The sequence below is a fragment of the Oncorhynchus gorbuscha genome, linkage group LG03, assembly GCF_021184085.1.
Source record: "Oncorhynchus gorbuscha isolate QuinsamMale2020 ecotype Even-year linkage group LG03, OgorEven_v1.0, whole genome shotgun sequence".
In the NCBI taxonomy this organism is placed as follows: Eukaryota; Metazoa; Chordata; class Actinopteri; order Salmoniformes; family Salmonidae; genus Oncorhynchus; species Oncorhynchus gorbuscha.
Window position 1 is genome coordinate 52,367,347 of NC_060175.1, and position 26,337 is coordinate 52,393,683.

Consider the following 26,337-nt stretch of genomic DNA (forward strand, 5'->3'; position numbering starts at 1 on the left):
AGCAGCGGAATGGAAACCTGCACATTCTTGTGCATGCAATACATCTTTCCTCAGTACGAAATCCTCATCAACCCACCGTGCTGTCAGACTCCGCATGCCCATGGGGCTGATGTCGCTGGTCCAAATGTCAGTCGTGAAGCTAATAGCTGTGACACCCATAGCAGGTAGCTCATGGATGTGCGTTTCATCAATACTGTGTAACTCCGGTAGGGCAACATCTGAAAAATAGCGCCTACTTGGTAATGTCTACCGGGGCTCGACCAGTCGGCGAAAGCCACCATCATCCACGACAGAGAATGGTTGCTTGTCAAGGGCAATGAATTCCAGTATCTGGAATTCATTCATGGATTTGGCCTTTGAGTTGTCTCGCTGAAATGTTCTTACTCTTTCAAATGACTGCTGGACTTGAACTCGTTTAGTTGTTGGAAGTGTTCGTTTTATTCCTGCTTTTGTTCTGAGTAGTTGCTGAACATCTGGGGGTGATGCACGTTCAAATGAGTAATTAGGTTTGTTGTTTTGAAAGATTTCACTTTCTCCCCTCAGGACATAATAGCAGCACAAACGTTGCATATGGCCTTTCTGTTATCTTCCTTTGAAACGTCAAAATAGATCCACACAGCAGACATTGTGAGCCAGGTTAGGAATTCTGTGTAGCGCTGTATTCTTCGTGGCGTCATTATGTCATAAAGCTACGTTATATAGGTATGCACGTCAACTTTGACATCGGTTTTGCACATCGGCGTTAAACTAGACATCGAGACGATGCTGATATTGCCATTTTTTTTTAGCTTATATCGGCCAATTCCGCTGTGCTTTTGTTGTTGTTGCTGATATCGTGCATCCCTAATTTACTTAGTTGGAGTTTTGCATTGGGTCCCTCCAGTGTTCCCGATTTGGAGTCTTGAGCCCTCACCAGTGTTGGCTGTTTGTTGGCTGTTTGTTTCTTCTTCTCTCGTGTGCTTTCTTAGGTCCCCGCATCTGTTTTTATTACAGCCCAACTCACTCCCTCTTTTACAATAAGCTGTAAAATGTCTAAGAACGCAGGAAGAAATAGGCCAATGAAATTAGGTTCATATAAGCTCATTTCTGCCAATTAACCTAGTTGATGCAGTGGAATACCTTAGTTTCAGTTATGTGTAATGATGTTGATATAGCCTTGTAGTCAGACCATGCTGCTCCCACCCTGTCCCCGTAGGCCCTTGTTTTTATTTTATTTTTACATTTAACCTTTTATTTAGCTAGCTGCCAGACTGCCTGGGGAGTGGTATGTGTGCAGGAGAGGAGCAGGAGGAGGATTTGCAGGTCATGTCTGCCTCGCTATGAAAGGGGAAGTGCTGTCTCCTAACTCTGACAGCTTAGGGTCTTATCCTCAGCCCTGCATGTACACCAGTCGGTATAATTCTGCAGGGAAATCGGCTCTTCCTAACACAATGTTGCTGTCCACATCCGCAAGGAAATCTGTTTTACATGGAGATTATTTGATCATTTGCGACAACCCCATAATCTTGAGTACAGAGTTGATATTAAATGCTAGTCTAGTGGGCTACTAGGAAGGCTGTGGTTGCCTATACATAGCCCTCCTTTAGTTCTCTTTAGTGCAGCCTGATTGGTAAGCATTTCCACCATGTAATTAGTATTGAGCTGCTTTGTGTGTGTGGTCGGACAGCTGCAGAACCCCTGCCCAGCCCTGAGGCTCTGAGCTGTGCGTTCCTGATTAGTCTGGGATTTAGAAGCCCAGATTACAGGCCATTGTTCAGGGCTAGTCTGGGCCATTATCTCCTGTAATTCCCTGTGTCCGTGATTAGCTCCAGATGATTTAATTAGACGTGCTCTTGATAGGAGTCCTCGTTACTGCTCTACAGCCTCGCACCCCAACTCCTCCACTCTAATGGTGCTCCAGGAGTGTAAGGTGGGGAGGAGCTTGCATGGTGACGTTAGTATTGTGCTGTTGCCTGCAGTGGAGTAGCCTAACTGTTTACATGGTCTATTATGGAACACTACTGCTGTGTACACAGTGACTCTGGTGTCTTTTACCCCTCAGTCCAGATGCAGTGGAATGAGTGAGGGGTCGGCAGGCTTGCAGGTGCACCAGGGAAATCCTCCATATCCTCTTATCTCTGCCTATTACCAACCCTGGACTTGTAATGAGAATATGGTGTCTAGTGAACACACAGGGAGCCCTACAGTTCCTTCTATTCCTCGCTGGATTATTAACGAGGTGTGAGGCCAAGATGAATATTAAAGCAGCTCTGGAATGAGAGGCGATGGAGGAAGCGGAGTGTGTATGTTAGACTGGTTGTTCTTAAACTAGACCCAAGTTTCTCCCATAACGGTGTGTTCTTGTTATTTGTTCTGGTTTGGTCTGGGCACTGTATGGGAATAATCACTGCAGTGACACTGTCCTCTCATCTCTCCCCATTGTCTTCATTGCGTTCAACTCCACTCTGCACCCCCAGGCCAGATTGCTCTCAGATGGAGTGGTCCCTGTCCATGCAGCAGAGGGGCCACTACACTACTGCAGAGTCTCTGCCCAGCTAGTGGCGACTTTGACCTGTTTTTCTATCAGTGTACATTTCAAGCTAAAGTCAGGGCTTCCCTTCGGCCAAACATTCAGCATTGTGGTTTGGCCTGTTTTACCCCTGTATTTATTGACTAGATGGAAAGTGAATCGATGGACTGGGAGCTACAGAGTAAATCTGGACTGGCCTGGAGACTGTGAGGACAAGTTTAATGTTTGTTTGTTTGGTGTGTGTGTGTGCACACAAGTCGACACACACACTTTTTTTAAGCGGGTTTACATGAAGTAGAAACGCTGGCAAGCAGTAAAATAGTAAAGCCAGCCAACTACAGAGAGACGACGGTATGCAGCTGCGTCCAGGGCCAAGATGTAGGAGCTAAACCAGTGTTTGTGAACTCTGTAGCCTGTCTGCATGTAGCGTGTGATGAAAGGATGTTCTCCGTAGAGATTTGTGGCGCTTACACATAATGGATACTTGGTTTTAAATGAACAACATGCTGACTATCAAAGAGTTTGCCTAATCCTAAGCTTCTTTTTTGTTTTTATGAAGACATGGTTATATTTGGTTTTGGTCATAACCCCCCCCCCCCCCCCCCGGTCAAGGAGCTCTGAGGCTCAGGATGCTATATTCCTTACAACATCCCATCTGAAATAGCAGTGGCGCTTTCTTGAAAACCTAAGCTTGTCCTCTTCATCCATGCGTTTTGTTTGGTAGAACTTTTTTTGTGTGGGTGGGTGGAACACAACACAAATATAGAGCTGAGTCACTACTACTAATGAGCCTGTCTCTGGAAATAATTGGAACGCTGATTTATGAGCGCCACTAATGCATTTCAGTTATTATGTCATGTACAAAATGCAAAGCAATTTTTTTTTTTTTTTACCTTTATTTATCCAGGAAAAGCCCATTGAGACACAGAGTATTTTTCAAGGAAATCTGGCCAGATTCAGCAACAATCAATACATTACAGAATTAGGACTTTTTGTCTAGGACAAAAAGGCTTCTCAACAGTTTTTACCCCTAAGCCACGACTCCTGAAAAGGTTATCAAATGGCTACCCAAACTATTTGCGTTGTGTGCCTCCCCCTCCCAACCCCTCTTTTCATGCTGCTGCTACTCTCTGTTGATCATATATGCATAGTCACTTTAGCTATACATTCATGTATATACTACCTCAATCGGGCTGACCAACCAGTGTTCCCGCACATTGGCTAACCGGACTATCTGCATTGTGTTCCACTCACCACCCGCCAACCCCTCTTTTACACTACTGCTACTCTCTGTTCATGTATGCATTGTCACTTTAACCATATCTACAGTCGTGGCCAAAAGTTTTGAATGAAACAAATATAAATTTTCACAAAGTTTGCTGCTTCAGTGTCTTTAGACTATGGAATACTGAAGCATAATTACAAGCATTTCATAAGTGTCAAAGGCTTTTATTGACAATTACATGAAGTTGATGCAAAGTCTATTTGCAGTGTTGACCCTTCTTTTTCAAGACCTCTGCAATCCGCCCTGGCATGCTGTCAATTAACTTCTGGGCCACATCCTGACTGTTGACCCATTCTTGCATTCAGAATTTGTGGGGTTTTGTTTGTCCACCCGCCTCTTGTGGATTGACCACAAGTTCTCAATGGGATTAAGGTCTGGGGAGTTTCCTGGCCATGGACCCAAAATATCAATGTTTTGTTCCCCGAGCCACTTAGTTATCACTTTTGCCTTATGGCAAGGTGCTCCATCATGCTGGAAAATGCATTGTTCGTCACCAAACTGTTCCTGGATGGTTGGGAGAAGTTACTCTCGGGGGATGTGTTGGTACTATTCTTTATAGAGGTCGGCCGATTTCAAGTTTTCATAACAATCGGAAATCTGTATTTTTGGGCCCCGATTTCAGATTATTTAAATATATATATTTTAAAAATTAAATACCTTTTATTTAACTAGGCAAGTCAGTTAAGAACACATTCTTATTTTCAATGACTGCCTAGGAACTGTGGGTTAACTGCCTTGTTCAGGGGCAGAACGACAGATTTTCACCTTGTCAGCTCAGGGGTTTCAATCTTGCAACCGCACAGTTAACTAGTCCAACGCTCTAACCATTGCACTCCACGAGTAGCCTGCCTGTTACGCGAATGCAGTAGAAGCCAACGTAAATTGCTAGCTAGCATTAAACTTAGCTTATAAAAAACAATCAATCATAATCACTAGTTATAACTACTAATCCAGTTTAGCAGGCAATATTAACCAGGTGAAATTGTGTCATTTCTCTTGCGTTCATTGCACGCAGAGTCAGGGTATATGCAACAGTTTGGGCTGCCTGGCTCATAACGAACTAATTTGCCAGAATTTTACGTAATTATGACATGCATTGAAGGTTGTGCAATGTAACAAGAATATTTAGACTTAGGGATGCCACCCGTTAGATAAAATAACGAACGGTTCCGTATTTCACTGAAATAATAAACATTTTGTTTTCTAAATGATAGTTTCCGGATTTGATCATATTAATGACCAAAGGCTCGTATTTCTGTGTGTTATTATGTTATAATTAAATCTGATTTGATAGAGCAGTCTGAGTGAGCAGCAGCAGGCCCGTAATCATTCATTCAAACAGTACTTTCGTGTGTTTTGCAAGCAGCTCTTCGCAAGCACAGGCCTGTTTATGACTTCAAGCCTATCAGCCTAATGGCTGGTGTAACCAATGTGAAATGGCCAGCTAGTTAGCTGGGTGTGCGCTAATACTGTTTCAAACGTCACTCGCTTTTAGATTTGGAGTAGTTATTCCCCTTGCGCTGCAAGGGCCGCGGGTTTTGTGGAGCGATGGGTAACGATGCTTCGAGTGTGGCTGTTGTCAATGTGTTCCTGGTTCGAGCCCAGGGAGGGGCGAGGAGGGCGACGGAAGCTATACTGTTACACTGGCAATACTATAGTGCCTATAAGAACATCCAATAGTCAAAGGTATATGAAATACAAATGGTATAGAGAGAAATAGTCCTATAAATACTATATTAACTACAACCTAAAACCTCTTACCTTGGAATATTGAAGTCTCATGTTAAAAGGAACCACCAGCTTTCATATGCTCATGTTCTGAGCAAGGAACTTAAACATGAGCTTTTTTTTACATGGCACATATTACTTCTCCAACACTTTGTTTTTGCATTATTTAAACAAAATTTAACATGTTTCATTATTTATTTGAGGCTAAATTGATTTTATTGATGTTTTATATTAAGTTAAAATAAGTGTTAATTCAGTATTGTTGTAATTGTCATTATTATAACTTGTAAAAAATGGCAGATTAATCGGCATCGGCTTTTTTGGTCCTCCAATAATCGGTATCGGCGTTGAAAAATCAAAATCGGTCGACCTCTAATTCTTTAGTCATGGCTGTGTTCTTAGGAAAAATTGTGAGTGAGCCCACTCCCTTGGCTGAGAAGCAACCCCACACATGAATGGTCTCAGGATGCTTTACTGTTGGCATGACACAGGACTGATGGTAGCGTTCACCTTGTCTTCTCCGGACAAGCTTTTTTCCGGATGCCCCCAACCAATCAGAAAGGGGATTCATCAGAGTCCTCAGCAGTCCGATCCCTGTACCTTTTGCAGAATATCAGTCTGTCCCTGATGTTTTTTCCTGGAGAGAAGTGGCTTTTTTGCTGCCCTTCTTGACACCAGGCCATCCTCCAAAAGTCATCGCCTCACTGTGCGTGCAGATGCACTCACACCTGCCTGCCGACATTCCTGAGCTTTTTACTGATGGTTACCCGATCCCGCAGCTGAATCAACTTTAGGAGACAGTCCTGGAGCTTGCTGGACTTGTGGATGCCCTGAAGCCTTCACCACAATTGAACCGCTCTCCTTGAAGTTGTTGATGATCTGATAAATGGTTGATTTAGGTGCAATCTTACTGGCAGCAATATCTTTGCCCGTGACAAACTTTGATTTGATTTAAAACACACTACAATGCAACAATATGATCCAGTCCAAAAAATAGCATTTCCACTCCTCTGTAACAGTCTCCCATCAAAATGTTCAATTCATTTAGTGGCAGTCACATATCTTGATGAAGCATGGATTGATAAAGATTTTTTTTAAATGTATAAAAAAATGTGGATATGGGTAAAGGGGCTGGTCACGGAATTACACAGCAGTGGTCAGTTGTAAATAGTCGGTGGCGTCTTGTCTGCTGCTGTACAGAACATTCGTTCCCAGACACGGTATGTAGTAGTGTTGTCAACATACCATTTTGACCTCGATACTGATAACAGGTTTAGTATCACGATACTCCACACCATCACGATACCGGGGGGCGGCGTCAGAATGCCGCTTGATCCAGACAGATATTTTGAGTTCAACAGCATCACATTTGGAATTGTAGATTTTTTTTCATGTATGCATTATTGAAACAATTATACACTCACCTGGACTTTGGTAAAAAAATATATATATTTTTTTTAATGTATTTTTTTACCCCTTTTTCTTCCCCAATTTCGTGGTATCCAATTGGTAGTTAGTCTTGTCTCATCGCTGCAACTGCCGTACGGACTCGTGAGAGGTGAAGGTCGAGAGCCGTGCTTTCTCTGAAACGCAACCCAACCAAGCCGCACTGCTTCACGACACAATGCCCACTTAACCCGGAAGCCAGCCGCACTAATGTGCCAGAGAACACCGCACACCTGGCGACTGTGTCAGCGTGCACTGTGTCCGGCCCGCCACGAGTCACTAGTGCGTGGAGGGACAAGGACAACCCTGCCGGCCAAACCCTCCCCTAACCCAGACGACGCTGGGCCAATTGTGCGCCGCCCCATGGGTCTCCTGGACGCAGCCGGCTGCGACAGACCCTGGACTCAAACCCAGAATCTCTCGTGGAGCTAGTGGTGTGCAGTGGGACAGGCTAGAACTAGCACTGAGGAAGTGGAGCAGGCATGGTACTCTCTCGCTGTAAGGGTACATCGGCTGCGCAGATAGACGGAATTGGGCCTCTCAATTAGTAGACGACGTGAGATACATTTTACATAAGTACCGAAAGTAACACATTCTACTACCGAACCGGTTATCAGGTCCTAGTATCGAAAAAGTTCCTAAAGTTTTGGTATACCGTGCTTCCAGGTAAGTGAAGACTCTACACACCAGGCCCATTCAAGTCAGCTGATTTGGCTGAGACAACATGGACCAATGACGCAAGAGCCACCCGACAAGCTAGCTAGCAGGCTGTGGTTGCCATGCCTTCAGAGCATGACCTTTCCTCTGCTCCCAATAGAATGATAGAGAAAAGACGCACCCTCAAGTCCCTGACAGAGTAGCTGACTGAAGATGTGAGGAGGAGACTATTACAGACTATCAGTTTCACAATCAGTCAATCCATGAATATGTTCTGGCAGAGAGCTATTTCCATGACGTATAAGGGAGGGAAATACTTTCTGGATTTCTTCATTCCTAACTCATTATTCTTAGAAATGATTAAGGCGGGCTAGCTACAGTGCAAGAGAATGGGCCAAATCATAAAAATATTTGAAGAGTGTTTTTATTCATGATTTGTAAGTAGCTATTAAAAATGGTAAATCTGAGGTCAGTCAACAGTTGTGCCTCCATAAAAGAGTATGGAACTGCCTGCCCCCACGCCAAACATTGCCAACAGTCTGGTTGCCAATTGTCTGGTTGCTGCCAATACACTCACTCTGCCTCTGGGGTAAGCAGTCAGTGAAAATCTAATCAAAAACACTCACCAACATACTGTGTCAGGCCACAGTGTTTTTTGGGAACATCCAAATGTGCTCAAACTGTGCCTAAAATCCCAGCCCCTCATTTTCCACTCACAGCCTCTCCAGGGAAGTCCCTGCAGTCTAAACAGCACAGCAGCAGCATCCAGGCTACAGCAGCCAGCTGACTGGGCAAACTGGGGCTGCAGGCAACATCCACCCCATGTAACCTACTGGCTTCGATAGACAGACTGTCTGTCATTGTGTATGACTGTGACTAGGCCAGGCTGAGATGCACAGACAGCGATGGCGACAGTATCACACACAGAGACAGACATGGCCCTTCCTCCTCCATATCTGACTCTCCCCTCAGAGGAGATGGAGGACCCAGTGGTCTGATCATTTCTAGCAGTCAGATGGGAGATTGGCGAGAGAACCGGTCTGGCTGACCTGTCTGAGGAGTCATTTAGTGGCTGCTGTGACCGGCTCACTGCCCAGCTCTCGCTACAGAATGATATGCCCACTAACGGCAATGGAGCCCAACACAATTTAGCTTGCTGAACAACATCGGGCGCGTACACACACCTTGTCCAATTAGACCAAAGTGGGTCTAGCTCCTTGTGTGGCTACGGAGAGTTCAAAGGAAAAGAGAGAAGGTGGCGATGCTGGCATTCTCCGGTGGTTAGAATGTAGGGCAAGTCATGTAAATGATGAATGCTCCCAGCCTGCTCCACATCTAGCCCATCTCCAACTACAAGAAACACTACCAAGAGGTCCCTCCCTCAGAAACGGACTCATGTTAATGAAGGGACGCACAACGTTATGGGAACATAACATGGTGGCAGGGCTGCAGTGTTAAGGGCAGCAGAGTTTTATAGATATTAGTGAGTGAGGCTTCCAGGAATGCTGTTACGGGGTTCCATTGACAAGAATTAAAGTCGCCTTTGTCCTAGAGCGATTTACACGGTTATCAGAACGTCACACCCCAGGGTAAGCCTACACGAAACGCAGCCCATATTTTAAGTGTTTCTAAAAATCTCTTATGGTGGGAAAAACGATTGGAACCATTAACCTGTTTGACCGCTAGGTTTTATTGGCATCATGACTCCGACTGTAGTACTCTATAGCTTACTGGCTAGTTAGTGGCAATTGAAAAGTTAATGTACAGTACATGTTATAAATTGAAATCTCATGGCGCTGCCTCTCCTTAATTCATGCAAATAGCCTTGTAGAGCTGTATGTTAATGATCACAGAGCGGGACCCTGGCAGGAATATGGAAGGGCAAGACGGGGGGCGGTGGGACCTGTCTTGTTGGCAGAGGGCTGAAGAATAGATCTGGGTGGTAGAACAGGATGACATGTTGTTTCAGCAGAGAGTTGCCAGACTGTGCAGACAGCCGTGTCAATGATGAACAGCCTCTTTTCCCAACAACTGACTCAAACTACCTGCGTCTTACGACCTAAACTGATCAAAACGACAGTTGAAACAATCAATCTAGAGCCTCTGCACATGGCGTCAAGTCAGGGTTGTTATTCTACAACCAGTGTTCAAAAATGTACATTGCTATGTCACTTGGATTGTGGCAACATGTCCAAAGGTGTGTGAGACACCAGATTCACTCTGTTCCATTTTCTATATAGGTTATTGATTCCTTAATCCCCTCCCTGGGTGTCGAAATCAATACTTTTCAGTCTGACACACTTGCTGTTGGGGCTGGGAATTGCCAGGGACCTCACGATACGATATTATCACGATACTCAGGTGCCCGATACTATATGTATTGTGATTTATATATACATATTGCCATTCAGTCTTCCATACATATTGCTCACCATGTATGCTGCAGAGAGACGAGAGCCATGAGAAAACAAGTTTTGAAAAGTGCTTGGGACAAATGGTCTCAACATTTTAAAAAGGAGATGGGGAACAAGCTATAAAGGAAAAATACTAGAGTTTTGGTGCAGGGACAAGGACTAGTGCAAAAAATATTGCGATATATCGTGAAAAATAATATCCTGATACACTACATGACCAAATGTACGTGGACATCTCATTCCAAAATCATGAAGGAAAAATACTAGAGTTTTGGTGCAGGGACAAGGACTAGTGCAAAAAATATTGCGATATATCGTGAAAAATAATATCCTGATACACTACATGACCAAATGTACGTGGACATCTCATTCCAAAATCATGAGCATTAATATGGAGTTGGTCCCCCCTTTGCTGCAATAACAGCCTCTACTCTTCTGGGAAGGCTTTCCACTAGTCCTTGGATTATTGCTGCAGGGACTTGCTTCCATTCAGCCATGAGCATTAGTGAGGTCGGGCACTGATGTTGGGATATTAGACCTGGCTCGCAGTCAGCGTTCCAATTCATCCCAAAGGTGTTCGATGGGGTTGAGGTCAGGACTCTGTGCAGGCCAGTCAAGTTCTGACACACTGATTTCGACAAACCATTTCTGTATGGACCTCGCTTTGTGCACAGGGACATTGTCATGCGGAAACAGAAAAGGGTCTTTCCCAAACTGATGTCACAAAGTTGGAAGCACAGAATCATCTAGAATGTCATTGTATGCTATAGCATTAAGATTTCCCTTCACTAGAACCAAGGGGCCTTGCCCGAACTATGAAAAACAGCCCCAGACCTTATTCCTTCTCCACCAAACTTTACAGTTGGCACTATGCATTGGAGCAAGTAGCATTCTCCTGGCAATCCGCCAAACCCATATTTGACCGTCAGATGGTGAAGTGTGATTCATCACTCCAGAGTTCAATGGCGGTGAGCTTTACACCACTCCAGCCGACACTTGGCTTTGCGCATGGTGATCTTAGACTTGTGTGCGGCTGCTTGGTCATGGAAACCCATTTCATGAAGCTGAAGTTTCTTCCAGAGGCAGTTTGGAACTCGGTAGTTAGTGTTGCAACCAAGGACTCCTAAACATTTCTACATCACAATAACAGCACTTACAGTTGACCGGTGCAGCTCTAGCAGGGCAGAAATTTGACAAACTGACTTCATTTGGAAAGGTGCCATCCTATGACGGTGCCACGTTGAATGTCATTGAGCTCTTCAGTAAGGCCATTCTACTTCCAGTGTTTGTCTATGGAGATCGCATGGCTGTGTGCTTGATTTTATACACTTGTCAGCAACGGGTGTGGCTGAACTAGCTGAATCCACTAATTTGAACGGGTGTCCACATACTTTTGTGTATATATAGTGTATGTAACTATCAGTTGAGTTCCCCAATACTACTTGCTCTCCTCCTGTGTGTAAACCCTCCATCACGGCGAAAGCAGCCAAGAAGTTATCTCTCTCCTTCCCAGAAGATCTGCACTGATGGCCCATGACTCATAGTTTCTCCTCGCCCCTGTGACTCACCTATTCTAGGGCTGTAAATATAGGTGTGTGTCTGTGAGCAGAGATGGCAGGTTTGTGTTCCTGTTCACACTGATTTACACAACCGGGCCCTTCAAGTAGACGCCTGTACTGGTCGCAGTGTGCATTCTGCTCAGCTCAGAGCAGTGTGTTGCCACGTCTGCTGCCTGAAAGAGCTGGGTTGTGGATATGTAACGATTAGCAGGTCAAAGAGATGTGGATATGATTCTGTACAGAACAACCTGTTGCAGTTAAATCTATACATGTCTTAATTTAAGCTCACTAGATCTAAATCACAATGCTGTTTACCTCCGTGTGGGCTTCCACAACTTTAGTGGAAGTTTCTTGGCTTTACTTTTGTGAATCCAATGAAATCCCAAGTAAGGTGTGTGTGTGTGTGTGTGTGTGTGTGTGTGTGTGTGTGTGTGTGTGTGTGTGTGTGTGTGTGTGTGTGTGTGTGTGTGTGTGTGTGTGTGTGTGTGTGTGTGTGTGTGTGTGTGTGTGTGTGTGTGTGTGTGTGTGTGTGTGTGTGTGTGTGTGTCCAGAGGACATTGTGAGCAGCTCATTATTCATGCTAGGACTGGGGCAGTTTTTTTCCTGGCCTTCGTCAGTACAGGGAGCCTGTTGGAAGCCAATAACCCTATTTAGCTCCTGAGCAAAGCTCTGCTGTATTTAATAAGGCCTACAGTTAGGAATTTTTGGGAAAATGTATATAGCCCCAGAGTGTGTTTAGGAAATGTGTTTTAATAATTGGCCTGCCAGCCAGCCGCGACCCTGTTCCCTGCCATTCGGCATCCGGGGGGAAATGTCACGTTTGGTCCTCCTGCTGAGATGGACGGGGGGGGGGTGGTATCTTGGATCAAGATGATTGAGTTTTTCAATGCTATAGGCCTATACACTGATCGGCTTACAACCTCACAGAACAAGTTCAATGCCAATTACACTGGATTAAAGCCAACTTGTCAGACAACAGAATGAGGGCCCTGGAAGTGGAGAGGCCTGTATAAACGGCACTCCTTCTCTCTCAGGATTGGTCCTCAGCCTGGGAGAGGAGTGCGCCCTCTGACCTGCTGGAGCTAGCCCTGAGAGAAATGGAACCTGCTGATCCTACTGCAGGCTGGAGCTGGCCCTGAGAGAAATGGAACCTGCTGGCCCTGAGAGAAATGGAAAATGCTGATCCTGCTGGAGCTGGCCCTGAGAGAAATGGAACCTGCTGGAGCTGGCCCTGAGAGAAATGGAACCTGCTGGAGCTGGCCCTGAGAGAAATGGAACCTGCTGGAGCTGGCCCTGAGAGAAATGGAACCTGCTGCTCCTGCTGCAGTTCTCTTAACATTAAAATGTAAAGCCACATCCTGTCTAGGAGGCTCTGTTCACAGCACTGGGAGATCGTTTTCCTTAGTTCAGGTCCTTGATTAGGCTCTGTTCAAAACTGTATAGAAACTACACTGTTTTCACATTTATTTTGTAGCTTATTAAGGACATGGGCTTGTTATGTCAACACATCGTAAACCAAATTACATGCAGCGGCTGCCTGGCCTGTTTCTGTGCCAAAGAGCAGAGTACTGAATTTGAAGAGTGTTGTTGGCTTGGCTATTTGACTCGATATAGTCATCAGGAAGCAATTTTCCAGCACTGCATTGATATTCCTCAGAGTATTTTCCACAGAAGCAAATAAATAACAGCTGTTGTAATGAACCAGTCTGTCCTTTTTACTGTCAATCCCGTTTTAGACTTCTGTTATCCATTTACATTACATTTAAGTCATTTAGCAGACGCTCTTATCCAGAGCGACTTACCCCTCTGGACTATTGGCACTGCAGGAGAGATTAACTATGACCTTCACAGGCAGCATGACATTGAACACATTCTCAAGCCCTGCACCTGAAGTCCTGCTCCTCTCCTGGCCCTAAGCATCATCAGTCCGATGTGGATCTGCCTCTGTCTGATAAATGGACTCTGTTCACTGTGTGTCTGCGGTGGGCTGGGCTCAGGGGACCTGTTGGTGACAGCAGTTCTAGCTCCACTGCCTGGTGTCCTCCTCCTGCCTGAGGAAACTTGGAGGTGGATTAGAGGGAGAAAGAGAGACGGCCTGGTTCTGCCATGGAGGGAGTGCCCTGGGGGAGACGGCCCACTTTCTGTGTGACAGAACCCGGTCTGGAGACGACCTCCTTTCCTCAGACTCAGCCCCCCCCCCCCAGGACCGCAGAAGGTTATCATAATACAGCCTTCCTTAATCAATAAGTCATAAAAGGCTTTTAGGCCGTTAGGAGGAGGAGGTGTCTGCGATACCTGAACCTCCCACTGAGGCTGAAACAGATGTAGATGTCTTACGAGAACCTTGAGTTGAACTTAAGAGTTTGACGTTTTTCCCAATAGCAAGTGGTAGCAAAGGAATGGTGCCCTATGCTGCTGCAGGACAATTGTCAACATCAAATCAACGGACTTAATCTAATGTTATGCACCAATTTGATCCAACAGAGGAACTTGATGAAATTTGTGCTCCAGTAAATCTGTAATTCACCTCATTAGTAACTAGGAACAATGATGCATGTGTGTTTCTCTAGTCAGTGGTTACTAATTTGTTGTTGTTGTGTTGCAGAGGGAGATGAAGGAGCAGCTGGCCACTCTGCAGGACAGTGAGAAGGGACACACCGAGGCCTTGCAGCTACTGCAGAGACAACTCACTGAGACCAAGGTAACAGACACACTTCTCTACTCCGTGAGACCGAGGTAACACACACCAAGCACACAAATTCACTTAGATCAAAGTCACTTACAGTATAGAGAGCCTATTGACCTATATGAGACCAAGGTAAAGCACCAGTGTGTCCTGTCTCTCTCTACCTCAGTCTCTCCCACAGCTGAGAGTGAGACTCCAAACAGCAAATTGGTTCATTAAGCATCTCTTTAATCTCAACAACTTGTTTTAACCAGCGGAGCCAGCGCATCCAGTCGATACAACAGCTTCTCCTCTTCTTTTCATTCTGGCACAGCTCTCCCCCTTAAGCGTCTTTGAGCTGTATCGGTCAGAGAGGGAGGGCTCTCTGACAGATGGGGTTTGTGCCGTCAGCGGTATTTGTCATTTGGGATCCATCGTTCTTCCTGCTGTTTACATGCTGGCTGTCCACTGGCATGCCAGCCAAGCCAACTCCCTCCTGTCTTCCTGTTCTGTCCTGTCTGCTTGAGTTCTGCAGTGCAAGACTTTACTTTACCCTGGCTCTGTTCCAGAGAGACAAACCTGCCTGCTTCCACTGCCATCAACTCCAACTGAGTGCCAGCTGCAGGTCTCCATTATAAATCAGCCCATCTCATTAGGTTTGCATCCATTTGTCCGAGGTGACGTGCGTTGCCTGGAAGAGGGCCATACATTGATCTCTTTGCCTCACAGATGCATTTAGGTTTATGACAATGAATTGCTCTGTTGTTCTCTTGGTTTTTGTGCTTGACCTCACACCGACACCAAAAGGAAAATTGATTAGTAGGATCAAACCCTCAAACACCCATAATCCTCTCTGCCCCTCTCTCACCGGCAACATGGTGCTGAAACGGAAACTTTGAGCAGGGTGGTGTGAGGCTGCCATTACCGTTGTTTTGGGTGTGACTCTTAAACGTCCACTAATACTGCTGTTTGTCACTTAATTGGTTTATATTGGTTCTGGTGCTCTAGTTTAGTTCCAGCCCTGGGCCCATGTGTTTAGGGACGTCCCCTCCCCCGTCTAAAGAGCAGATGTTGTCTGATTCCCAGGCCCCGTGGGGGTTCGCCTGATAAGCACATGCTGCTGCTCTGAGACCCAGCCTCCTCTCCCTGTAGGCTTAATATGGGCTTTAAATATTCCCCCTGCCACAGCCATAACACCCTGCTGGGACCTGGCACAGGCCTCATCAGTACTGTCCTCCTCTCTCTGTCACCAGGTGGAGAGCAGCCCACCTTAACACATCCCATCTGTACAGGAGATAAATGATCTTAATAGGCTAAGAGCTCCCAGCAGCGCAGAGATAATATCTGCCTGCTTCCAGGTTCCTACTGGAACAGGAGGAACAGGCATGCTGCTGGAGGGAGATTGACTGATTGATTGATCGCAGGCAGTAGTAATAAAACCCAGATTATAATGCTACTGCCCCTATTCTTCTGTACTCCCCTGTGATGGAGAGTAGAGGGGTCATTCCACCAATTGAGTACCTTTTGGGTAGTGTAGTTTTAGTTTGCTTAATTTGAACATTCTGTCATAAAGAGCACATGTTCAACATAAATTAAAAACATGTTTTCCCATCCCTAGGTTGCATTAAAAAATGACTGGTACGTGCCTACTACGTGCCAAATGAAGTACCAGGGTTGACTGTAACAGGGTTGACTGTAACAGGGTTGACGATTTCATCTTCAATCAGCCATAAATCCTTTATTGACAGGGGGAATGGAAGCTTGTTGTGTGCAACAGAGCGGAGCAATTGAATGCAAACTTTAAAAAAAACATATTTCTAATTAACTTGTTAAAACATTTCTAGCCTGTCTACCTGTTGGTAGCAGGGTTGACGTGTTATGCTCCACCCACTCCGTTTTCCACCACAAAACAGCAGAAAATGGCCAAAAAGAGTAGAATCAGCTCACCTGCTTTTACACTATGTTGACTTGACTATTCAATGTTTATTTTGAGTTAAAAAAAAGGAATTGTTTTACCATATTAAAACAAGAGTTCAGCTCACGTAACAAGATTGAACTTAAAATGAGGGACAGACATTTCATGTGATAAGATGAATCACTAGTCACTTTAAATATATAATATTCTTCAGAGGTGACTTTGTCAAGCAATAAAATATCTAGGGCTTTACATTTACCACATTTCCAGCCACTGTTTTTATGTGAGTATAGTCATACCAGATATATTTTTAAATCACTACAGCTGTGATGGAAACAGTACGTTTTGGTACAATTTTATAAATGTCGACAGAACTTGATCGTTCGACATCGGGATCTTTTTGTGTCTGTAAAATGTATTATGTGAGAGATGGTGGAATACCTTTTTTTAATGAGCAAATATTGATATAATAACCATCATATCGAAGTCAACTTGGGTTTCGCGATGATATGGTGTGTGGTCCTCTCACGACGACTCAGAGAAACATGCAGTTTATTAGGCTACAGATGAAATAAGTTACGATGAACTTCACAAGATGGTGAAAGTGCCCAGTGATCTTGATGCTCCTTTCCAATAAATATCAAGGGTCTTATTCTGGTGATGTGATTGATGCTTGACTGCCATTTTGACAAATGAAAATACATTTAACCATAATAATCTCATCATGTAGACTAGCCTACCTGCAGTGTATCTGCGAGCTGTTGGCTAGAGCGAACGACCCAGTGTAGGCACGTCTACTATTTAACGCAACAGTTTCTGTGTCTATCAGTCCAGTTGAAAATGCGACGGAAACACATTGAACTTTTAGATTTTAATTTGGTACATGAAAGCTTTAGTGGAAAAGTACATTTGTGTGCACTGAATTGTATCCGCAACAAGTCTGTTTGGTCTCAACACCACTTGTGGGAATTTTCATATTTTGTTAAATGCGGCTTTTCGTCCAATTGGATGTCTCAGATGACAACCGAACTGACGACATATTCATTAAGTACCACCGCATATGTTCAATTGATCGGATTGCCAGAATATAGTTTGTCTATATTAAGGCACTTCATTTAATATAACAGGTTATATTCCACATTGGTTTACAATGTCTACTTAAAATATCAAAGGGACACAAAAGGCACTCTTTTTGTGGAACGACCCAGAGACTTCTAGAACTGGTTTATCAGTAAACTACCAGAACTTTGGTGTCTCAAGGATTTCATGTAATTTATCACAAGACATCTAGTGGCCTTTTTTGGTACTTCAGTTTATCACAGGTGTCTGTATTTATCTCTTGCCCTCTGTGTGGCTGTATCACACGTAAAATGTATGAAATAATTCAATAAGATTTTATAGTACATTTTTAATAACATCTGCAAAACATTATCCACCTATAAACCATCAACTTAGTGAATACCAATGGTGTTTAATACTTGGTGTTTATTTGGATGCCCATCAGCCGCTGCAAAAGCGCCAGCTTCTCTTCCTGGGGTCCACATCACATAATACATAGTACAGAACATTATTAGTAACGGACTGAAATATGAGTGTTTCAGCATGAAATATGGATTTTTATTCCATTTTTTTTACACACTTAGTAAAATAAATATGTCAAACTGGTGACAGTTGTGAAAAAAGTCAATAGTTGGATGAGTTGCAGAGGTAATTTTAAAAAATGCCATTGTTGATTAAATGTTTTTTCATTAATGAGACCAGATGGTTCAAGAGAATGGCCTATCTAATAGAAACTCATGGACAATATAGACACAGATATAACTAAATGAATACTATATTGGCGAATATTTCTAATGTGATCCTGTGTTGTGTGTTGTATAATGTGAAGGGGAAGAAGAAAGAAAACGGTAGATTTTCATTTAATTCCCAAAATGACTGAAGATGCCGGTAACTTTGGTAAATTACCGGGAGCTTTGTAACCCTAACGACAACAGAGCTTAGAATGTTCGACAAAGATAATGTTTCCTCTGTAGAGACGGACAGAAGTCCTGAGTGAGAAGGTGCTCCCTCTCCAGTTGTTACTGGACTGAGCGTATAGATCCTCTTTGTCTAGTCCGCTACTGCTGTTAGCATTGGAGGTGATTCATTTCCGCCACACTATAAATAAATTAATCAAACTCTCTCCTCAGCTTCTGCTCCTTTCCACCTTATCAACAGCCCTGCTCTTTCTATAATAGCATCCGTTTATCTGACTATTCGCAGGCCTTGTAAATGTTGCCTTGAACACACAGCTAGTCTGTCCCCAGTCGACCCACAGCATCAGCCTCTTAAAAAAATGCTCTCCATCTCACAAGCAGTGTCACCATTAAAACGGCACACTTCCACTGTTCCAACCTTCCACTGAGCTTTGCCCTACTTAACTCCTAATGCGATCTGCATAGGCTGTTCTTATGATAGTACATTTTGTATTGAGTTAATCAGTGTTGGCTGATCTATAACAGCAGAGGGGGATTTTATGTCCTTAGAAGCCCTGCCTTTGACTGGTAGCCAGTTTTTTTTCTTCAATTAATGAGTTCATATTTACATAATCGTTAGGCTAGGTGATAAAAGGTTTTTAAGCCCTGGGGTGGCTGACTTTCATCCAACTAAGAGTGACAGAGGCAGAATACATTTTGTTATTGGTGTGTTTAATGCTTGGAGCACAATCTGCACATTAATCCTAAATAACCAACCTCTCATCTCTCTCTTATCCCTCTCTCGCTCTCATTCCAGTCGTCGGCCAAGGGCCTGCGTGCGACCATCGGCGAGGCATTTGAACGCCTGCAGCGGTTCCTGCGAGAGCGCCAGAAGGCCATGCTGGAGGAGCTGGAGACAGACACGGCGCGCACGCTCTCCGACATCGAGCACAAGATCCAGCGCTTCAGCCAGCAGCTGCGTGACGTCAAGGAGGGCATCGGCATCCTGCAGGAGCGCCTCAACGAGACGGGACGCCACGACTTCCTGGAGGGCGTGGCCCTCACCTCCGAGAGGTGCTCTGCTTACTGTCTGACTGACCTTGGATCAGCTCTTCTTCCAAAAAGCCACAGTCCTAAACTTTTGTAAGATGGCACGCTGTCTGAGGTTATGTTATACTCCCCTCCCGACATAAGACCATCCCCTGAATGTAATGAATGTAACCCATTCTGCTCATCGTCAGGATACCGATAGTGATACTAATAGTGATAGCTTGGAGAGAAAGTGCAGAGTTAAGCAACTCATTGATATACCAGACTCATTATTTTAAATCGGGGAAAGAGGGTGCTCAGGGATTGAGTTGGAGTATTTAAGATCTTAGAAGGGGTTGATAAGGTGGACTGAGGAAGTTGTTGCGTCAGAATGCTTTCTAATTGTAGCCGACCACGACCGGGAGACCCATGAGACGGCGCACAATTGACCCAGCGTCGTCCGGGTTAGGGGAGGGTTTGGCCGGATGGGATGTCCTTGTCCCATCGTGCTCTAGCGACTCCTTGTGGCGGGCCCGGGCGCATCTGACACATTGGTGCGGCTGGCTTCCGGGTTAAAGCGAGCGTCGTGTCAAGAAGCAGTGCGGCTTTGCAAGGTCATGTTTCGGAGGACGCATGGCTCTCCACCTTCGCCGAATCCGTACGGAAGTTGCAGCGATGGGACAAGACTGTAACTACCAATTAGATATCACGAAAATTGGGGAGAAAAATGGGTAAAAAGTACAAAAAAGAAATGCAAAAAAAAGACTACTTTCTAACAAACGGTCCAGAGGGCATTGACAGGAATGAGTGAATAATGAACTGATATACAGGTTTGCCTCATGAAGTCACAACGATTCCAGGAAGTGTAGTACTGGCAGAAACCCTTCGAAAATGTGAGAAAAGACTTGACAAGGTTGTGTTTTCTCCTCAGGGTAACTCTCACAGACTCACAGCAGTTGAATTGTTAGCTTTGCATCACTTTTAGTTTCAATGTTTCTCAGGCTTGTCGGTGTACAGCTGTGCAGCCCAATGGTTCCCAGGCAGGGTTGAGAGGGGGGGTTCAAGGATGCATGTGGGAGGAATGAGAATGACTAATGTGGGGGTGGATACTGTAATAGCGTTTCAGCCCCCCCCCCCTCCATCACCCATCAATCTACACTGCTGTAGAATATTACATGGGCATCCAGAATCTGACAGATACTTTTATCAACAACGAACAGCGAAAATAGAGCAATGACTAGAGACGTCTCTCAGAGAGAGCAAAGAGATGTGAAAGTAGCGTGATAGTTGACATTGATCGTTCTTCTCCACCTACAGGATAAAAGGAAAGATACATGAGACCAATCTAACATATGAAGATTTCCCGACCTCCAAGTACATGGGACCCCTGCAGTACACAATATGGAAGTCTCTCTTTCAGGATATTTCACCAGGTATGCACCATCTAACGTTAACCCTCACATAATTCAACTGTGTAACAGCATACGCTTCACCAGGAGTGTCTTGTGAATTGTTCGATGCGCCCAAGTACCCCAGCCCAAGTACCCCAGCCCAAGTACCTCAGCACATCATTCAGTTATGTTACAAATCATTGTCTCCACCCTGGATTTTTTACTCCAAAGGGTGCTCTTAAGCGAAGTATCTGACCCTAATTGCTCCTGTAAGTTGCTCTGGATAAGAGCGTCTGCTAAATGACACGCATGTAAAAATGGAACATAGATTTGGGTTTAAATTGGGCTCTGATTGATGCCTTGGAAACCTGGGAAAAGACTCCCACAGTGTGAGTTAATCCCACGTTCAAATATCTGGGATGTTTGTGAGTTCTGTGAGAAAATGGTGGCTGGAGGGCTGAGATGCCCTTCGCTGTCAGGAAAGCTGATGAAGATCTTTCTCCTTCTCCCTCTTCCTGTTCTCCCTGAGCCCACAGCCATCGCTCACTCTCACAGAAGGTTATTTAAAACGATGCACTCAATTCTCTGTCAATTCTCTCATTTTGGCCTTCTGAAGCTGGAGAGAAGGCAGAGTGGATTCTTGGCCTCCCTTGACTGCTTGCCAAATGGAACAATTGGTTCAGATCCATCAACACTGGCTGCCACGGTGACAACAACAAACCCTTTTCTCCCATCATCCCTCTCGCTCTCTCTGCAGATGATAGTTTAGGGGAATAATAGTAGTCTACCTCTCCTCTTCTCTCAAACCCAGTGTTACCAACTAGAAAATGTTACCAACTAGAAAATGGCATACGTGTGCATGACTTGAGTGTATGAACGCTTGTGTTTGTTGTGTGTGTGTGTGTGTGCAACAGAGATTATGTTATTTTCATGAATTGATTGAAACACACACACTGCCTGGCGACGCTGTTGCGTAGGGGAAAACATTGTCCTGCCTGCTGGCTAGTGGCAAGGCCACCTCTTTTTGTACTGTGTGATATAAACACTGAAGATCAAGGGGGGAGATTTGGCAAATTCCTTTCTCTGTTCTGTTTTAAACCAGCTCTATGTATGGGAGTGAGTGAGGAGAACAAGCTGCTATTGTTCTCCCAGCTCATTTTTCCATAGAACCAGAAAAAAAAAGAGATTGAACCCAGTGCGACAACCACACTCCCTCCCTAACCCACAGTTAACCCACAGAACGACATGTAGCTAGCTGCCTCCAGCCCTGCCAAGCCAACACAGAGCTGTGGAGACATGTGCCTCCCAGCTCCATTTCCATAGCTTTGCATGACGTTGTACAGTATCGATGTGTAGTGGAGGCAGAGGTCATTTTGAATGCTTACTCCATAAGCAGTTTCCCTTTTGTAGCATAAAGTCGAAGGTTATGAACCAACAGTCCCAAACATGGCTCATGTAAATACTCTTGCATGAGGTCTTCATTTCCTTAAATATGATTACAGTAGATGCTGGGCAATAGGGTGTATTACAAGAGTGGATTATTAGGCTACCCATCCCAAATTCCAACACCATGACAGTCCCTTATTCTCCTCCTGATAGGGACCTTCAGCAGCACTGGCTCATTTGATTGGTAGAGCAGAAACACCAGGCACAGACACTGACTGACCACTGCAGACAGAGACTGTGCCAGTGACTCAGCTCCTCCCTCCAAACAGAATGTCCTTGGTCCTCTCCCAGGCGCCTGATGAATCACTTTTAAAGATAACATTTAGAAAATCAATTTGTATGCACTTTCCTTCAGATCCCCCTCTCCAGTTCAGTGACTGGCTGAAACGGGATGCCAGGACGTTTTCACTGCCTCAGCATAAAAGTCAGACAGTACAGTGGCGATGGTGACAAATGGAGTGCAACGAATGACACCGCCGTTCTGGAGCTAGTGTCTGTCTGAGGGAGGGAGCGTCCTCATAACATATATTTATGTTTCTCATATTGGTAAACAGTAGGGAAGAATATGCCCTTATCTGTATCCTGTCTAACTGGCTTTATCTGGGCTTGCTCTGTCAGGTCGTCTCTGGTGTGTTTTTGAACTGTCTTCATTCTCTCTCTCTCTCCATAGTGCCAGCAGCTTTGACCTTAGACCCCATCACAGCCCACCAGAGACTCATCCTATCAGATGACTGCACCATCGTAGCCTATGGTAACCTGCACCCCCAGCCCCTGCAGGACTCCCCGCGGCGCTTCGACGTGGAGGTGTCTGTGCTGGGGGCCGAAGGCTTCGGCTCTGGGGTGCACTACTGGGAGGTGATGGTGTCAGAGAAGACCCAGTGGATGATCGGCGTGGCCAACGAGACGGTCAGCCGCAAGGGCAGCATCCAGATCCAGCCCAGCCGTGGCTTCTACTGCGTCGTCATGCACGACGGCAACCAGTACAGCGCTTGCACCGAGCCCTGGACCCGCCTCAATGTCAAGAGCAAACTGGAGAAGGTGGGCGTGTACCTGGACTACCCCAAGGGCCTGCTGGTGTTCTACAATGCTGACGACATGTCCTGGCTGTACACCTACAGGGAGAAGACTTTCCCGGCCAAGCTCTGCCCCTACTTCAGCCCCGGGCAGAGCCACGCCAATGGCAAGAACGTCCAGCCGCTGAGAATCAACACCGTGCGTCTATAAGAGCCACGCACAGGGTCACTCTACAGATCGGCTCGCTCACCTCAACCCTCCCTGAGGATAAGATAACAACGATGATGACGTAACTAAGATCCTAAAGATGGCTCGTTTTTTTTAAATGATGAGAGAGGGGGGGGGGGGGGGGGCAGGGGACAGGGTGTTTGACTATGAAATGTACATTTATTTCGTTCTGGTGTTTCTTTTCCGGGTCTCTGTTTTTGTCTTGCCTGTCGGTGTGGCTCCTCACTGATCTCACCAGGGAGGGACGATGTGGACATTGCTGCAGCATCATGGTTTCAACTGGAGTCCCAGTTAGCTTCTTCAGGGGTGGAAGGAGAGAGAGACCCCCCGCTCCCCTAAGCCCCTCTGGGCTTTACTCTGTCTGCATAGATGACATCATCGCACCGTGGTTTCGTAGTGGGATCTCTGTGCTGTGACTGAGGCCAACCTTGAACAGGCCCACGGGCTCTGCTCTCCTTCCAAGGCTCCAGACTGACTGACAGACGGCTGCTCGGTCTGTCTCTCTCAGCAGCCAGACATTTTGAAACCGGGGGCCACCTTTCTTTTAGGCTTGTTTGCGGAATATTTCTGACAACGCTCTGCTCCTTTTTTCTTTGGCACAGATCGCAGTTGTGAGTGAAAGCCTATCGGTGTGGCAGTGAGTGCTGTTCCATGTCCTCCCCGGTGAACCTGTACACTTTACTGATGGAAATGATGTCGCATCTCTTGATTCCTTTCCCTCAGGACACGCGTCCAGTTTTCCAGTCGACACTGTCAAGTCAGTCCAAGTGCTGGACGTGGCTGATACTCGTCATTTGACAATGGCAGCCTCGTGGTCTGTGTGCTCTAGTGATGGTCACTCTGTGCGTGGTCACTGTTGTGGTGCTTGCTGTCCTCACCCTTCCCTCGTTTCCCTACACCTCTCTGTCTCGTTGGGGGTGCCTGGAGAGGTCGTGTGTGTGTGTGTGTGTGTGTGTGTGTGTGTGTGTGTGTGTGTGTGTGTGTGTGTGTGTGTGTGTGTGTGTGTGTGTGTGTGTGTGTGTGTGTGTGTGTGTGTGTGTGTGTGTGTGTGTGTGTGTGTGTGTGTAGCATGAAAATGTGTTTCGCTGTGCGAGTGGGGTCCTCTCTTCCCCCCCACCGGGTGGTTTCTGTTGGGTTCTTCCACTCCAGCATGAGAGCTCTACTCTACCCGGCATGTACGTATGTTACATATTTGCTTGTACTTTTATTTTTAGCAGGTTAGTCTCGTTTTGAGATGAACATTCTCTTTTGCAAGAGAGATCTGGCCAAAATAGCAGTACACAAAGTTGCAGACACGTTTACAAAATAAAACACAAAGCACTACAGTTGAAAAAAAAAAAAGTGTGGCGCAACTAGGGGTCAAAACATTGACCGTAACCCCCCCCCTTCACCTAATTTCCCATCATAGTGTTTAACGTAGCTTTAATCTCATTTAAAGGGACGAGCTCCTGTCATTTCAGGACCTTTTTGAAGTTCGTTCCAAGTGAAAGGGGCAGTGAACTGGCACCCCCCCCTCCTATTTTGTCTGCTGGACAATGTAGTTACAGAAGCGTACATGTACAAAACATTCATTGATTACAGACACGAAAATAGCCTCTTCCTGACCTCAAAAGAAAAACCCAACTTGAGCCCAAGACATTCGATGTGGGGTTTTGAAAGTGAGACACTCATCTATCTAGAAACCTAAGTACTTGTAAGTTGCTACTCTGACTATACGTGGAAGAGGTGATGTTTTTATTTGTGAAAACCATAACGTTTGTCTTGTCATTTAAAATCAACTTCAGCTGACAGCTTAGTTAGGACAATTGATGACATAACATCAAACTGAACACACTGAGTTCTATCTGATAGTTAACCTTTGAATCATGAGACTGCTCGATCAGATGATCCTATCCAAGTCTTTGCAACGCGTCATGATCAACGGCGTCGAATGCCTTGTAGACAGCTCGATGAGAAGGGAGACGGTGCCGTTTCTCGCCCCGTGGCATCAATAATATCATTAACAACTTTTGTTGCTGCGGTAGAAGAGCCATGCTGTTTTCTGAAACCTCCATTGAAACTTAGATCAAACGTCATTGACACAAACCTGTGGATTCCATCTCCCTGCCTCCTCCCTCGACGTCGACATCATAGGTGTGAGAGGTTAATCAGAATAAATGAATCTTGACATCTGCTCAATTACAGCTAGCCTATGGGGCAGAGACCACTGACAACTCGAGCAGCATGACACTGGAATTAATGAGCTCTGGAAGGTCTTTAATCATTCTCTCTTTGTACACCAAATGCAACAATTTCATATTTTTGTTCCGTGTAGTTTAATAACATTAAGGATATGAAAATGGCCAAAGAAAGCGATATTACAGTACATTATTATACTGCCTCGGCCTGGACTGTTGGCATCTTGTTGGCAATGTTACATTTAGTTCCATAAGGCTGTTGCAGTGTAAACATAACGCACCAATATATATTCTCTGAGGCCCAGGTATGTGTTGGCTTCTCTGCCCCATATGCACCAAGAGCTCTTGTTATTTCCTGGTTTAAGATGAGAGCTCTTGTCTCTTAACCAAGTCCAGCATTGAGAGAGCCTAGAGCCAGGGGGCGGGCTGTCTGTATGTTAGTGTGTGCTCATGTTGCTGGGATATATGCAGTTTCTTCAGAAAGTATTCATGCCCATTGACATATTCCACATTTTGTGTTAGTCTGAATTTAAATGTTTTTAAGTTTTCCCTCACGATCTACACACAATACTCCATAATGACAAAGTGAAAACATGTTTTTAGAAATGTTTGCAAATTTAATGAAAATGAAATACAGATCTCATTTACGTAAATATTTACACATGAGTCAACTACAGTTGAAGTCGGAAGTTTACATACACCTTAGCCAAATACCTTTCAACTCAGTTTTTCACAATTCCTGACATTCAATCCTAGTAAAAACTCCCTGTCTTAGGTCAGTTAGGATCACAACTTATTTCAAGAATGTGAAATGTCAGAATAATAGTAGAGAATTATTTATTTCTGCTTTTATTTATTCACATTCCCAGTGGGTCAGAAGTTTACTTCACTCAATTAGTATTTGGTAGCATTGCCTTTA

The 26,337-nt window shown here is 45.0% G+C and overlaps 1 protein-coding gene across 2 annotated transcripts in view; it reads left to right on the forward strand.

Annotated features, from left to right (window-relative positions):
* The window catches only part of trim62.1 (tripartite motif containing 62, tandem duplicate 1), a 42,898-nt gene extending 18,682 nt beyond the window's left edge, over positions 1–24,216 (forward strand). The window contains exons 3-6 of one of the 2 annotated variants that reach the window (XM_046342885.1): positions 14,204–14,299; positions 18,951–19,276; positions 20,480–20,595; positions 22,670–24,216. In XM_046342885.1, the coding sequence (XP_046198841.1) occupies positions 14,204–14,299; positions 18,951–19,276; positions 20,480–20,595; positions 22,670–23,223 (1,092 nt within the window). In that variant the 3' untranslated portion in view covers positions 23,224–24,216. The remainder of the gene's footprint in view (positions 1–14,203; positions 14,300–18,950; positions 19,277–20,479; positions 20,596–22,669) is intronic. The other variant, XM_046342886.1, reaches the window with a different exon arrangement.
* Positions 24,217–26,337: the final 2,121 nt, after the last annotated feature.